Source organism: Mixophyes fleayi, chromosome 7 (genome assembly GCF_038048845.1).
Source record: "Mixophyes fleayi isolate aMixFle1 chromosome 7, aMixFle1.hap1, whole genome shotgun sequence".
Classification (NCBI taxonomy): Eukaryota; Metazoa; Chordata; class Amphibia; order Anura; family Limnodynastidae; genus Mixophyes; species Mixophyes fleayi.
The window spans coordinates 89,610,285-89,626,980 of record NC_134408.1 but is presented as its reverse complement, the minus strand read 5'-3'; the positions used below and the strand labels follow the sequence as shown (position 1 = coordinate 89,626,980).

General features: G+C 39.8%; 1 protein-coding gene across 3 annotated transcripts in view; it reads right to left on the bottom strand.

Annotated features, from left to right (window-relative positions):
• LOC142097862 (ferroportin-like) overlaps nt 1-14,196 on the bottom strand; it is a 118,948-nt gene extending 104,752 nt beyond the window's left edge. For all 3 annotated transcript variants that reach the window (XM_075180079.1, XM_075180081.1, XM_075180080.1), the window contains exons 1-4: nt 13,816-14,196; nt 13,532-13,599; nt 2,065-2,224; nt 622-737 (exon numbers count right to left, since the gene is read on the bottom strand). In XM_075180079.1, the coding sequence (XP_075036180.1) occupies nt 622-737; nt 2,065-2,224; nt 13,532-13,599; nt 13,816-13,855 (384 nt within the window). In that variant the 5' untranslated portion in view covers nt 13,856-14,196. The remainder of the gene's footprint in view (nt 1-621; nt 738-2,064; nt 2,225-13,531; nt 13,600-13,815) is intronic.
• Nucleotides 14,197-16,696: the final 2,500 nt, after the last annotated feature.

Sequence of the window (16,696 nt, the reverse complement as noted above, 5' to 3'; positions counted from 1 at the left end):
TGTTGATTTGATGTGGAATGACCACCCTATGTCTTTTTAAAATGTGTCTACATGATAGAACAGGGGAGAATGCAAGAGGAATTTTGTTTAATTGCCACTAAAGCTAAAATATAATCTACAGTTGTAAAAAATGTAGATACATAGCATTCCCGAAATGTCTGCAAATATTTATTAACATAGCAGCTTAAAAACTTGCACAAAAAGTGAAGTATGATGGTATTATGAAATTGGCCCCATATAATTTACCTTATCTAGTCCTTATTCGCGCAATGCCCTTAAAAGATGATGTTTCTTTCAACTGGATTGTCAGGAAGAAATGTGTTTATTACAAAAAAATCCCTCTTTAAGAAAACAACTCTTCAATTCAGATGAGCTCCTGCAACTTTCACATATATATTTGTGAATGTTATTAGTAGAGCTAAAATAAGACCTCTTATATTTTAGGTTTAGGGGCCCTCTAAGTAGTAACATCAGTTATTTCAAGTACATTACCGATGCATATCAATGTCCAAGAGAAGCTTTAAAAACAATTTTTAATTCATAATATGAACTGTTTATTTGTTATATAAATTGCAATAAACTTGTGCTAAAATAACAATGTGATCAATATTAGAAACTAACCAATAGCCTTCCTTGATACATTGACAAAAGTTCTGCCTTGTACAAGAAGACCACCATCAGGATGATGCCGCAGATAATAACAGAGGCATTTTGCACAATCAAGGAAGTCTGTGCCACTATAAGAGGTTGAGAGAAGAAACAATTAGACTAGGTCCAAAGCATTAAAGTTACTAATAGTTAGAACAGTTAAGTGAAAACCAACTACCAAATACACATTATTCAAATATTATATTGTAGATTATTTTAAGAAGCAGTTGAGAAACTTTCAAATGGACAAATCTCACCAGCTGTATATACATACACAAACCAAACAACAAATTAATTGACATTTACTTAAAATATGAATATTCAAACAAACAATTTAAAAATATGAATTATGGTACAGTGTTTGCTTGGGTTGGGTACTAAATATTGATGCTGATAACACCGACAGTACTTATCCCAACAGCATGGTGACGAAAGTGGCATTCCCGACATGTTTATGTCCCCAACTGTTGTAAAAGCTGACTTGAAGAAATTCCACAGATCTAGTGGGCAGCACACAGAATGATGTCAGTTGCAACACTACTGTTGGTGCTGTTGAGGGGGCAATGCAAGTACGCGGCGGCTGGACAATGTAGAAGGATTAGTAAAAAAACACTGTCCAGCCGCCGCGTACTTGCATTGCCCCCTTAACAGCACCAACAATAGTGTCTCTTTTGCTACGAATGGTAATTTGTGTGCCGGCCACTCGATCTGAGGAATTTCTTCTAAGTCCGATTTTTCAACAGTCGGGGAGATAAACATGTCGGGAATGCCACTTTCGTCATCACGCTGTCGGAATAAGTAGTGCCGGTGTAAAGTATGTTGGGAAACTGACTACCACCGGTCTTAGGGTGGTGTAATAATGACAAATGTGCATAAAAATATATATATATATATATATATATATATATATATATATATATATATATATAAATATATATACAATGAGAGATGTTGAAAGGTTTAAAGTTTCCTTATAGGACAGAGGTGGATGAGTTGTCATCTCTCTACTACATATGAGCCATCAATATATTACAGGCACACTTGCCAACTCTCCCGGAACGTCTGGGAGACTCCCGAAATCCGGGTCAGTCTCCCGGACTCCCGGGAGAGCAAGAAAGTCTCCCGCATCCCACAATTCGCTGGGCAAAATAACGCGATTTGCGGTGTATCGCATCATTTTTGCACCCCCTGCGCGGCAAAAAGTCATTGCCGTCGCGGGGCGGGGCCAAAATGGTGCGATTGACCGCAGCCAACACCCTCCCTTTAGTCACGCCCCCTGTCTGGGATCTCCCGGACTTCAGTGCCTGAAAGTAGGCAAGTATGATTACAGGACCTTCCTATACATTCATTCACATTGCCTGGAATTCACAAGACTTATACTGAATATATGCCAATATGTGTGTATGTATAAATTACCTCTCAGCCTTGGGTTTTTATCTACCCAGTCTCCAATTAGGGCTCCAACCAAGAGGACAGAGCCTGCCACCACCAGACCATAGACAGCAGTTAGGAGTAAACTGTTCCCATAGAGTTCTACCAAGAACAGAGAGACTGCAAAATGCCACATACGATCGCCCTGTAACAAGGGAATAATTTATCACAATGTTTCTGTAAGTGTCACTTTCAGGGCAACAAATAATTATTTTATATTTGGTCATTAAGAAATACAAGGCAATCACATCGCGGCAAGCACATGAAAGACTTCATTGCTTCTTCTTAAAGCTTTACATTTTTAACTTTACTATTAAAGTTAAAATTTCTGTCATCCTGTATGAAACACATTGTGTAAAACTGTCCCACTTTTATGACAGACATGCATCTTTTGTAGCATTATGGATATAGTGTTTTTATTGTCCTATTGTCTACTTGGGACTAACAGGTCTTGTGTAAAGTTATGCTTATTTTTCCCGTATAACAAAAAGTGACGATTATTTGTTCATCCAATTAATTGGATCAAGTAAACCAAATTGATTAATATTGTTTTACAGTGCGATTGCGATTAATACGCCACGTGTTATGATGCAATCGTACGGGTTCATAACACACACATTTACATTTGCACTTACACTTGTAAATAATACACATTTATTAAGGTTCCAGTCCACATTTATTTATTAGTTAAATGTATTGGATTGTTTATTTATGCATATATAATACTATAGTAAAGGTATTTATGGTTCAGGTCTTGTAAAAGGTAAAGAGTTTGGTCTCATATTAAAGCTTATTTCACCAGCATTAACCCGGTTTGGACAGAGTAGCGATCGCATCTAGAGGTCGCAAGATATAAGCAATATGATATTAATGATCAAAAGTAGTTTGTGTGTGGGTCAATTTGAACTAGTTATTCAGAGGGAAGACACTAGACAACAGCTGGGGGAAGTTGTCCCTCACCCTTTGAAAGGATCAAATGAACTGAGCTATGACCATTAACTCTGGACCAATGAAGACCTCACTAAGTGTTATCTGTATACATCGTGACATCATCAGTGTTTTTTTCTATACTGAAGCTGCATATAAGCATGCTGGCCCATTGTTCTGTCTCTCTGATCCTGACTACATGTGAACATGACTGTATCCCATGGGCCTGGGTGAAGCACTATAAGGAAAATGTAATGTATTCGGTGTTTTTATACTTTCCTGCTTTATTGTAACATCTTTAATGCGCAATAATGGCTTGCTGTAAATCCTGCTATATTTTGCAATTAAATATATTTGTGCTTTGGAACCACAACAATCGCATTGGACAATGTTTTATTGGTAAGCGATAAAATTACTTTAATATTTGTGTGCAAGGCAAGTTGCAATTTAAGGGTAGAATCACTAGAAAATGTACAGAGGACAATATGTTAAACCAGGCTTAAAAATACTTTCACAAAGAATATTGAATTTGTTGGTAAGGTCAAAATTTGGTGTAAAGAACATGAATCTAAGGGTTCATCCTGTCTTATATCAATGGTGCAGGCTGGCAGTATGTGGTGAATCTGTAATGTTTTCTTGACACACATTGGGTCCCTTAATACCAATTGAGCATTGTTTAAATGTCACAGCCTACCTTGGTATTTTTGCTGATCATGTGCATCTAGTTATGGCTACAGCCTACCCATCTTGTATGTCTACAGTCACTATATCTAGAATATGGAATTATAAATGAAACAGTGGTCTAGAAGCTGTTCTTGTGTTGTTTGTAACCCTGCAACCAATGAAGATTTATGTTTATGTAATTCTACATATTAATTAAAATTTAATGTCCCATTTTTTCTTGCATTCCAAGAGATAATTATACATTTTTTGGAATTACCTAATTAACATGACATTCTGGGCCTAATTCATTAATGAACGTAAATGCAGATACGTGCCATATTGTGCCTTAAATTGCTCTGCGCTTGCCCAGAAACGGACAATACGACAGAGAACGCAGATGTATGCAATTCATCTTCAAGCACAAAGGACATTTACGACAGCCTTCAATTTCATGTGTGGAATGGGGAGGGGAATGGGCGTATGCACGTAGTCAATTTACAATAAGAGCGTGCCAAGTTCAAGTACACAAAGCAGTGCCCGATTCAAGCTTTGGGCATCTCTAAAGTATGTGTTTCTCTGTCGTATCACTTACACCAGCTACAGGGCAGGTGTAAGTGCCGGGTGATAGTGATGATAGCATATGCATGCTAGACCATGTGTATGCAAATCAAGAGCAGCTGTAAAAATGCATTTTATGTACAGTAGACATTAACAACATCATGATAAATGTATTTCAGGAGGGAGAATATACTCTTTTTTATGTTTTTCCATTAATGACTATATTATTAATTGTATTATTAACAATAATTGAATACTTTTCTTTTTTAATTCTGTGTGGTCCGCTTGTAGTTCAATACGAAAACGGGTGTATGCCCAAATTACGTGCTTTTTTTTTTTTTTAAACGCACACTACGTTTGTTTTCTGTGCCTTAATGAATCAGGCCCTCTGTGTACACTATTTGGGGCTGCTGGAGAGCTGAATGCGATTTTAACGTGAATTACGGCCCAAAAATGTGCACACAAAAAAAGCATATTATAGTAAATATGCTGAGTTGGACACATCTTAGCACACGTCCAGCTCTGTAGCATACACCCTAGATTTGTGGCAGGCATGCATACAACCAAATGCACATACACAGAACCAGGTTGTAAGTGCAATAAATTGTAAAAAATGCTTTTTTCTTTGTAAGTACACATAAAATCCTATAATATATGCACAATCAATGACAAAAACACCTAGGAGCTTCAGAAGTGAAATCGCAATCAGCCAATTGGAAGTAGTTAGCTAGTGTTATAATCATCAGTGTGCATTCTGCCTACTGGCTGGTGCAAATAATACAGCTGTAAAAGGTTTATCTCATAGTTGCCTACTCTACCGGTATGTCCGGGAGACTCACAAATTTCTGAGACTCCTCTCGGACTCCCAGGAGAGCAGGACAAACTGCCGGATTTGTAAATTAAATGGAGGGGGTGGAGCTTAATGACGCGATACAACGCGTCATGGCGGCCCTGCCCCCTGTTGGTATAGGCCGAAAATGGCGATCATAGGTTAGGGGGCAGGGGGCAATGACGCCATTATCTGAGTCCCGTCCCCACACCTGCCCCCCAGACCTCCTGGAAAATGATTTGCCAAAGGTGGCAAGTATAGTTTGTCTGTGTCTGTGTTTAAATCTGCATTGGCTTATAATTCCGTGAACGTGTCCTTACTGTTCTCGGTCACAATAAAAACGCCTGTTCCATTCTCCATACTCACGGCTAGCTATGGCAGTTTTTAAGGAGAAAGACTTGACAGCAGTTGTACACTGAATGAGTCGAATGCTCATTTTGCTAAATCACACTAAGGGCTAGATTTACTAAGCTGCGGGTTTTGAAAAAGTGGGGATGTTGCCTATAGCAACCAATCAGATTCTAGCTTTCATTTATTTAGTACCTTCTACAAAATGATAGCTAGAATCTGATTGGTTGCTATAGGCAACATCCCCACTTTTTCAAACCCGCAGCTTAGTAAATCTAGCCCTAAGAGGTAAATTTATCAAGCTGCGAGTTTCTGGCGGATTTGAAAAGTGGAGTTGTTGCCTATAGTAACCAAATTGTAGTTCTCCTTTATTTAGTACATTCTACAAAATGATAGCAAGAATATGATTGGTTGTTATAGAGAGTACTAGTTAAGGTTAATATATTTAGAATACAGCATTTTGTGTTTAAATATCATTATGCATTGTCAAAAAACAAGCTTTATTTTAAAACAGTCCCTATAAAATGCTATTTTTATTATTTTTGAAAAGTACAGGACATATATCCATAAAATCTCAATGCATGACAAGGCAATTTCATAAAGTATGTCGGTGTAATGTAATTAAAAATGTGGCATTGGAGAAATGAGGCCACATTTAAGTGTGCTTTGCTCACAAAAAAGAAACCCTTTAACTTTCTAAAAATGCCATGGATAGCGTAGGAAGGTTCATACTGGACCACCAAAGCATGTTATTTGTTTTACTATACATTATATCCCATATATCATAGATTTAAAAAAATATTAAGATTAATATTCCTGGATTGCTGAGGACATTCTAGATTGTTATGACAACCAATCTAGCTCTCTGTAGAACAGGGGTGGGCAAACCTGTCCTCAAGGGCCATATCCAGTTCATGTTTTTAGGATTTCTGTCTGTAGAAACAGGTGGGATAATTACTGACCCAGCCAAATAGATTAACTCAGCTGTACATGATTAAAGAAATCCTAAAAACATGAACTGGATATGGCCCTTGAGGACAGGTTTGCCCACCCCTGCTGTAGAAGTACAGTGTATAATTTGTAGCATAGTTTTACACTCAATTTACAGCTATGTTCTACAGGCAAAAAAATGTTTTAAAGGTTAATTAGGGTTATCAAGTTTATCCATGTGTCAGCAAAATTCACTGAAACTCTATTTACATAGCTTTCTGAGGCTACTATAGTTTGCGTTAACTGACTGGTCAGACTGAGATTTCTGAGACAGATCTTGCTTATTTTTCAGTAGTAAAACTTACCCTGCTCATTTAAAGGGTCATTAATATTCCTCATTAAAATGGTTTGATTGAGACAAAACGAGAGATGGATGTAATGCATATAGGATTTTTTTAAACAAAGGAAAATAATCTGTCAGCATGTCACACACCTATGTATACCATGTAACATGATTCTGACTTTGCTGCATGGGGGAAGGGCATTTGTGAACAGTGTGGTGTCTGACTAAGGTAAATTTAAAGGAGAAAGACAGAAATGAGAACAAGCATTATGCTGCCAGGGTTAACTGTTTTCTAGAAATCTAGAGGTCCTGGCTGTCTGCCAAGCTTTATTGTAGGGCACTGGTTCCCAACCCCAGTCCTCAGGGACCCCTAACAGTACTTGTTTTCCATATCTCTTTGCTGGAGCACAGGTGTATTCATTACTAACTGACACATCTTGAAAGATCCACAGGTGATATAATTATTTCACTTGTGACCTGGAAAATCTGCACCATTAGGGGTCCCTGAGGACTGGAGTTGGGAAACACTGTTGTAGGGGTTAGGGAAGTGAGGGGCTGTGAGTGTTCCAACAGCTGTCATGTTAAACAGAGTTGCCAAATTTAGCTGCTATAACACTGAAGTCATCAAGTTACAAAAAAGTAAATAGATGCAAATTTGGACCTTGATTACAAAACTAAATTTCATGTTGATTGTCCATAGAAAATACTTTCAGATAATATTTTTACGTCACACAATATTTTGCAGGGTGTGTACTGTGACTGAAATTTGATATCTGCAAAGTGCCCTCTCAAAAAGACCACAAACATATGGAATACCAGCATGCACCTATCATCATCATCAACATTTATTTATATAGTGCCAGCAAATTTCATAGCGCTTTACAATTGGGGAAAAACTATATGTGTGCGTAGTAAAACACGTGCGATTGCAAAGTGGAAAAAAAATAGCTTGCGGTACAATGCTGAAAACTGTCACACATAACTCCTGTGCAAAAAAAGATTAAAGGGCATATATAGATAATAAGCACAGTGAAGAGGAAAAGGAAGAGGTTATGTCCTCTACCTTGTATACTTATAGATACGCATATACAGTCATGGCCAAGAGTTTTAAGAATGACACAAGTATTTGTTTTCAAAAAGTTTTGCTGCTATGGTATACTGAAGTAAAATTACAAGCATTTCATAAGTGTCAAAGGATTGTATTGACAATTACTTTAAGTTTATGCAAAGAGTCAATATTTGCAGTATTGACCCTTCTTTTTGAAGACCTCTGCAATTCGCCCTGGCATGCTATCAATCAACTTCTGGGCCACATACTGAATGATGGTCGCCCATTGTTGCCTAATCAATGCTTGAAGTTTGTCAAAATTTGTGGGATTTTGTTAGTCCACCCGTCTCTTGAGGATTGACCACAAGTTATTAATGGGATTAAGGTCTGGGGAGCTTCCTGGCCATGGACCCAAAATTTCGATGTTTTGATCCTCGAGCCACTTAGTTATCACTTTTGCCTTATGGCAAGGTGCTCCATCATGCTGGAAAAGGAATTGTTCGTCACCAAACTGTTCTTGGATGGTTGGGAGAAGTTGTTCTTGGAAGATGTTTTGGTGCCATTCTTTATTCATGGCTGTGTTCTTAGGCTCAATTGTGAGTGAGCCCACTCTCATGGCTGAGAAGCAACCCCACACATGAATGGTCTCAGGATGCATTACTGTTGGCATGACACAGGACGGATGGTAGCGATCACCTTTCCTTCTCCGAACAAGAGTTTTTCCAGATGCCCCAAACAATCTGAAAGGGAATTCATCTGAGAAAATGACTTTACCCCAGTCCGCAGCAGTCCAATCCCTGTACCTTTTGCAGAATATCAGTCTGTCCTTTATGTTTTTCCTGGAGAGAAGTGGCTTCATTGCTGGCCTTCTTGACACTAGACCATCCTCCAAAAGTCTTCCCCTCACTGTGCATGCAGATGCACTCACACTTGCCTGCTGCCATTCCTGAGCAAGCACTTCCCTGGTGGTGCCCCGATCCCGCAGCTGAATCAACTTTAGGAGACGGTCCTTGCGCTTGCTGAACGTTCTTGGGTGCCCTGAAGCCTTCTTCACAACTATTGAATCTCTCTCCTCGAAGTTCTTGATGATCCGATAAATGGTTGATTTAGGTGCAATATCCTTGCCTGTGAAGCCCTTTTTGTGCAAAGCAATGATGACTGCACATGTTTCCTTGCAGATAACCATGGTTAACAGAGGAAAAACAATGATTTCAAGCACCACCCTCCTTTTAAAGCTTCCAGTCTGTTTATTCTAACTCAATCAGCATGACAGAATAATCTCTACCCTTGTCCCCGTCAACACTCTCACCTGTGTTAACCAGAGAATCACTGACCTGATGTCAGCTGGTCCTTTTGTGGCAGGGCTGAAATTATTATTATTATTACCACTTATTTATATAGTGACACTAATTCCACAGAGCTGTACAGAGAACTCACTCACATCATTCCCTGTCCCATTGGGGCTTACAGTCTAAATTCCCTAACACACACGGACAGACACACAGACTAGGGTCAATTTGTTAGCAGCCAATTAACCTACCAGTATGTTTTTGGAGTGTGGGAGGAAACTGGAGCACCCAGAGGAAACCCATGCAAACATGGGCAGAACATACAAACTCCTCACAGATAAGGCCATGGTCGGGAATTGAACTCAAGACCCCAGTTCTGTAAGGCAGAAGTGCTAACCACTTAGCCACTGTGCTGCCCACAAATGCAGTGGAATTGTTGTATTTGGGATGAAGTTCTTTGTCATGGCAAAGAGGGACTTAATTAATTGCAATTCATCTGATCACTCTTCATGACATTCTGGAGTTTATGCAATTGCCATCATAAAAACTGAGGAAGCAGACTTTGTGAAAAATAATATCTGTGTCATTCTCAAAACTTTTGGCCATGACTATAGACTTGGAATATGTATTAACATCTTCCTTATCAGCAGAGTAAAAGTCAGCTTTTTAAAATGATACAACTGTGTAATATTTATCCATGTCACTCAATCATATACGGCTTTAGATCAATATTATTGTTATCCCCATAGTTTTGTACGTTTACTTGGACTGGTTTAATAAGCACAATTAATGGTATGCCACCCTCAATGACAGTGAGTGCCAGGGGGTGGATCTAGACTATTGATATACCCCGGGCGATTTTAGGAGGGGGGGGGGGGTGGGATTTAGGCCACGCCCCCTTTTTGATTTCTAAGGCTGCCGGCGGCGGCACACTATGTGCAGGTCCGCTCGGCAATGGCAGTGTGCTGTCCCGCTGCTCTGATTGTGTTTAAAACACAATCAGAGCAGCCGAGCAGCACACTGTCACTGCCGAGCGGACCTGTACAGTGTGCAGCTGTCGGCAGCAAGCCCCCGCTAGGGGGGGCGATTGCCCCCCCCTGGATCCGCCACTGGTGAGTGCCTCCTTCCACTATCAAATGTTTCCCAACAATAGACATTGAAGCAGGGAGGTGAACAACCCCTCCATTGGATTTTTCAAAATACATCCTTTTATAAAACAGGTACAGATACAATGCTCAGTTATTAATATAATACACCAAAATATTGCACATTAGTAATTAAATGAATTGGAGACAGAATTCTGTTCAGCGTTAAATTGGCAAAGGTACTCTATATTATGGATTTACATTGGCCACAATATCCAATAGTGCCATAGAGCCATTAAAACAAATAAGGCAATATACTTTCCCTTAAAAGTAAATTAATTCCAGGATTTTAACTCAGATTAATTCTGTTGAATCAATTATTCAAGTTCACTAACATACAGTTTTAATTAATATCTCTCCTACATTCAGTGAACTGTGCAGAATGTGTAACCGACAATATTAATTTGAAATATGTTTTGGTAATCATGACAAGTAGGGGCTGATTCAATTAGCCACAAGGTTCTGTCGTAGCCTTGTGTGCAGTGTTTTTGTGCACATCACCGGGAATTACAGCAATGAAAGCTTTGCTCATTTTTGCTTGATCCTCTATAATGTACAAGCAAAAAATGTGCAAAGTTCATTATCAAATACAGCGCATGATTTTACTGCGACACCTTAACTGAATCAGTTCCCCTAGTGTCATATTCTGCATCAGTGGTATTGTGCAGCTTAAGTTGTCACAAATTGCCTTTAAGTGACACAGGGCTTGGGAACGTACAGCAGAGTAGCTGGTGATTGGGAACAGAAGAGAACGCGCAACAGTTCTGGGATAGGAGAGAAAACAGAGGTTTACAAGCAGCGGGTGATGAAGCACCAGAGTCAGCAGTTGTTAAGGACAGAATAGATTGGAGTGACAACTGGACCTAAGAAACTGAGGTAATTAGTCCAGGAAGTGGAGGGGTAGTTGTTTAGTTGTTAGTCAGGAGGAGGGAGAGAAGGGCAGACAGAAGCCTAAAGCTGGATATACACTACAGTCTTGTCACCCAAGTATCGTGCCAATGACACGATAAACGACTGTTAGGTCAAATATCACATTAGTGTGTACACTCCTACGATCATATTTTATCGTACAAAAGCACATGGTTTCCTTTGATTTCATTTTATAACCGGACTAAAAATCTCTATATTCAATTGAACATTGTTGGGCATGTATGCACTCATGACCAGAAGTGTAGGCAGATCTCCATAATTTACAGAGTCACAATCTTTTCAGCAGATGGTTATGACAGATGAAAAGCACAGATCTGAAGGTTAATCGTGTAAAATCGTGTACGCATGAATCCACAAGCTGATCAGGACTTTCAGTTGTTGGTAAAATCGTTAAAGATATCGCATCACTATTTTCTGTAGTGTGTACAGATTTAATCAGGGAATTTAGAGCTGTAAACTGTACAATAACACTAATGCAGACTTTATGACACCAAACTTTGTGATTAGCAGTGTCCTACAGAACTGCATACTACATTGAGCTTTAAATTATTGTATACAATACAAAGTGGTATTTTATTGTTTAATATCAAAACTATCTATTATTTTATAGAGAAAAGTTAAATAAATCATTGTTCAAATAGTGACAGATCACTTAGATAGGTCATAGGGGTCAAGCTCTGTGTCCACCTGAATTTTTCATGGTGTTTAACTTGTTCTACAGCATAATAATCTGGTACTATGCAATGTGCAAAAAAGCCCTAATGAACACAAATTCCTGATTTTGATCTATAAATATAACTATATTTAGCTTAGATATAAAATGCTTGAAGTATACTTGGAGAATATGACCATGCTATTTATCAGGCCTGAACAATCCGTGGCTGCTAGGTTTTATGAAACAACAAGTCCCAGCATACCCTGCTTGCTATTGGCTGACAAAGCATGTTGGGACTTGTAGTTTCACAACACCTGGAGAGCTACATGTTTTTCTGGTCTGCTATATATATATATATATATATACTGCTTCCATTGAGCTGAGTTGTACAAAACAGGTATAATATTGCCCATATAAGGCTGAATAACATTTCACTCATTGTGGATGAAAAAATACAGGTGAGGGTTGTTTGGCACATAAGAACAGATTTTTGAGGGGACCCATGAGCCTTACCTCTGTCTTCACATGTAAAATGATGGGTTTATTTTAACCATTAAAATATACAACATGTCACTGCCCTCTATGTACATAACTATCTCATGTGTTTCTATTGTGCAAAGCCACTGGTCTGCACTATACATTTTTACAATTCCTCAAACTCTCACCAGGGGGCCTATTTATTAAACCTCAATTTCACGCCAATTAAAGTATTTGTCTAATCTATCAACAGTGCATCGCAGCAGATATCATAGATATCTGCTGCTTTGCACTTTTTTTCGTAATACATAGCAGTCCCCATAGATGTCTATGGGGACTGCTATGTACCGCAATTTAACAATGAATGAAAATCCTTTTACACATATGCCAATGTACGCCAGCTCAAGCTGCCATACATTACCGTTTCTGCTATTTTTCAGTACTGTTCAGCTCTGCTCTGCAGAGCTTCACAGCGCATGTGTGGAGGGATCACATGATCCCTCCGTCACACTCCGCTCTCTGCAACACTGAAGTGCAGGGAAGTTTTCAGACAGAGGATGCGCACAAGGCTTCTGTGGACCGCACAGCAGCTTCGGGAACGAAGAGGCAGTGAAAAGGTACGTTCTTAACTTCACAGGAACAGCAGTTTTTTCGTGACTGCTGCTCCTGTGTAGATTTTTTAATAAATATGAGAAATAGTTCAATTCTTATCAATACGATAAGGATTGAAAACTATTTTTCATTTTCTGCGGTGCTTGTTAAATATGCCCCCAGGTTTAATATATACACTAAACTTGTGCTTGGTAATAGTAAAATTTGTTAAGGTTGATGCATTCCTTAATAGTGGTGGAGGTAATTATGAAATAATTTGCAATAGTACAGTTAACACAGAAAACATGTGTTCTAAAAGGTTTTTTTTCCCATTTTCTCACAATAGGATTATGTAGAACAAGAACACCTGCAGAGTGGCTGCCTGCAAATGCCATATATACAATGGAAATTACCATTTTTCTTTTTCAGACTGAGATTTTATATATTATTCTCAACATATTAACTTTTATGAATAAATATGATTGATAATAGGCTAAATGCTTTTTGCCAGTGTAATCAAATATGCAGAAAATTAAGCATGCAAAGAAATACAAAGTACAAATATATACAACAAGACATGATCACAGCCAAGCACAAAGGTTAATTACATGACATTTATACAGGCAGTGCTATACAGTCAGAATGTCGTGTTATACCTACGACGACAGGCTACATTCAAGTAAGTATAAGCTATCTTATTATAATTACAATATACTTACCCAGGTGGACAGAGAGTGTCCAAGGTACATGAGAAACTTTGCAGATGTAAAATAGTTGACACAGGATACTACAATAGAAAGCATATGTCATTGTTAAACTGTGGAAAATAAACACAGATCTCAAGATGACATATTACAAAACATGTTTATCTGTCGGCGTTCCGACATGCATATATTCACTGCTATCTAGTATCTAATGCACACTAAATGGCTGTAATAAGAAAACTCATTATTGCAGAATTCCAGCTCCAATAGATAGACATAAAAATCAATAGAGCACTCACCACAACATCCTGTATCTCTTTGATCCACTGCTTTTGACATGATTCCTAATTTAATATTCGTTCCAATTACTTTCTTCTTTTTGCATAGATACCTAATCTTCCGAGGATGATTTTAGATCAAAACTAACCATGCCTTTTAAAAAAAAAATCGAATTCTCCTTTTCCTTCTTTCCAAACTTAGCTATCACTGTAGCTGAAGTCGGAAAGTAATTGCCTTATGCCAAGCTTGATATAAAAGGTATCAGGTGAATTTGGATGATCCCTCCAACCCCTTTTTGACGTCCCTTTCTTTCGAGCTCTAGATTCCGGGCTTCACTGATATATTTACAGCTTTGCTGTGCCCATTACATACCGCTCACGCACTCTTACATAGATAGCTTGCACACGACTACCAAATACCCAATCGCAATCTAGATATCTGCATAGATCCGCCCACCTGCTATTATACTTAGACGTGACCACAGCGTGTGGTCCACAGTCATGCATATTTTGTCTTTAATTGCGTCGTAACATCACTATAAAAAATAGCAATAAATTGGTTTCTTACTCAGGTATAAATTATTTTGAAGGGTTTATGTGAGAGGATGGTTAGCTGAGCTGTATCACGATACTGGGGCCGTGGATTCAATTTCAATTATGGTGCTAGCTGTGTGCAATTTTCATATCCCTGATGTCTATGTGACCATACTGTTTGTGCTCTTCATTCTTTGCAGTCTATTTAGTAAGCCATAAACCCAGGGCAGGATTAACCCGAGGTCTAACTGGGATACAGTTCAGGGGAATCGGGCATCCAGGGAGCCATTGACAGTGCTCAGCGGCATTAATGATGGGGGTGCCGGACGATCAATGCTGCTGAGCACTGTCACTGTAGTCCTTTTGCGGCGCTCAGTAATCGCCTTACTGAGAAGATCTCTTGAGTCTCACTCTCGCGAGATCTCCTCAGTAAGGAGCTTACAGCGCGCCACGGAATGACTAAAGTGACAGGACAACAGAAATAGGTAAGCGCTTGTGGAGGGGGACGGCGGGCGGCTCACAGGGGGGGGCCCTCACGGGGGAATGGGGTTCTCATTATCCCAGGGGCCTCCATTCCTTTAATCCAGTCCTGCATAAATCATGCTGAAACATTTTTTACCATGTGGTTTAGACATCTTTACATTGCCTAACTATCTAACAAAAGCTTAACTCACAGATGTAGATATCTCCTGCATTAGGTTCAGTTTCGCATTAAACTGAGGCAATTTAACAAGTTCTAGAAGGCCTACCTTTTTGGAGCCGAGTCCCAATAACTAATGCCAGAGCCGTAACAAGAAATTTTTGTACCTTGGGCGAGAAAGAGCACTAGCGCCCCCCACCTCACACACCCATTTTTTGTTAGGTGTAGGTGCTCTTTCCCAGCTGTGACTAACGCTTTGGATTGCGCTATGGGAGGTCACACTGCACCTACTTACAGCACAATTATTACTATTATTATTATCGTTTATTTGTTAGGCGCCACAATGTATGTTATAAATAAAAACAAAAAGAGCATACCTGCCTACTCTCCCGGAATTCCCGGGAGGCTCCCGAATTTCGGGGAAGAGTAGGCAAAACTCCACGGCTGTGAATGGAGGGGGCAGGGCTTATTTGTGTCATTAAGCTCCACCCCCTCCATTCAATGCAGTGAATTTCGGCTTTTATATAGTGGGGGCTGGGCTATGGTGACGCAAAATGTCACCACGCCCTCTCCTCCTACCCCATGTCACATGACTTCTCCCCGGATCTCAATTTTATGTTGACAATTGCATACTTTCCAACTGTTCCGATTTCAGTGGAACAGTCCCGAATTTAGAGCTCATGTTTGTCTTGTGAGTGGGAATGTTGGAGAAGGGAGATAGCTAATTGGCAGCCTAGGGCTTTACTGTCACGCCCCCATAGAGATGTGGCCAGACCCCCTCTCAGGGACTTGGATGTTGGCAGGTATGTGATTATGACAGGTTTAAAAGTGTATTATGTGTCTGGCTGTATACATTGTAACCAATGGCTCTACAGCTTTTTTTTTCTTAAATGAGAAGTTCCAGCTCCAGGACATGTTGTACTTTGTTGTTTCGCACAGAAGAGCAGATGCACCGATAAAAGTAATTGACTAAAGGCCCACTTACCTTGCAGCTGTTATTCTGGCCTGTATGCTTCTCCTCTGTAGCTTCTTGGGAACAGTGCAAGGGAGTGCAGTCAATTCATGTGGGAAGCTTGTATTGCTATACAGAGTAAATATGCTATGTACAGGGGCGGGCTGGGCCGGGGGGCAGGGGGGCACATGCCACCCGGGCCGGACAGAAAATTACTATTTTGGGCCAGTGCATGAACCGGCCCAAGTCTCTATTATTTGGTGGCTGGCCCCCTCCTCCAGGACCAGCCACCTTTCACCATTTGCCCCTCCTCCCCTCCCTGTGTGGCTTGTCACATGGGACGCGCACCACGTGACAGGTGCCATCCCATGTGGGAACAGTGAAGTGTCGCAGATGCGCGGGTGGAATAAGGTAAGTGGGGGTGTTAATTTTGTGTGTGTAGTATATATTGTGTGTGTGTGGGCAGTATATATTTGTGTGTGTGGGCAGTATATATTTGTGTGTGTGGGCAGTATATATTTGTGTGTGTGGGCAGTATATATTGTGTGTGTGTGGGAAGTATATATTGTGTGTGTGTGTGTGTGAGCAGTATATATTGTGTGTGTGTGTGTGAAGTATATATTTTGTGTGTGTGTGGGCAGTATATATATTGTGTCTGTGTGTGCGTGTGTGTGGGCAGTATATATTGTGTGTGGGCAGTATATATTGTGTGTGTGTGAGCAGTATATATTGCGTGTGTGGGTGGGTGTGGGTGTGGGCAGTATATATATTGTGTG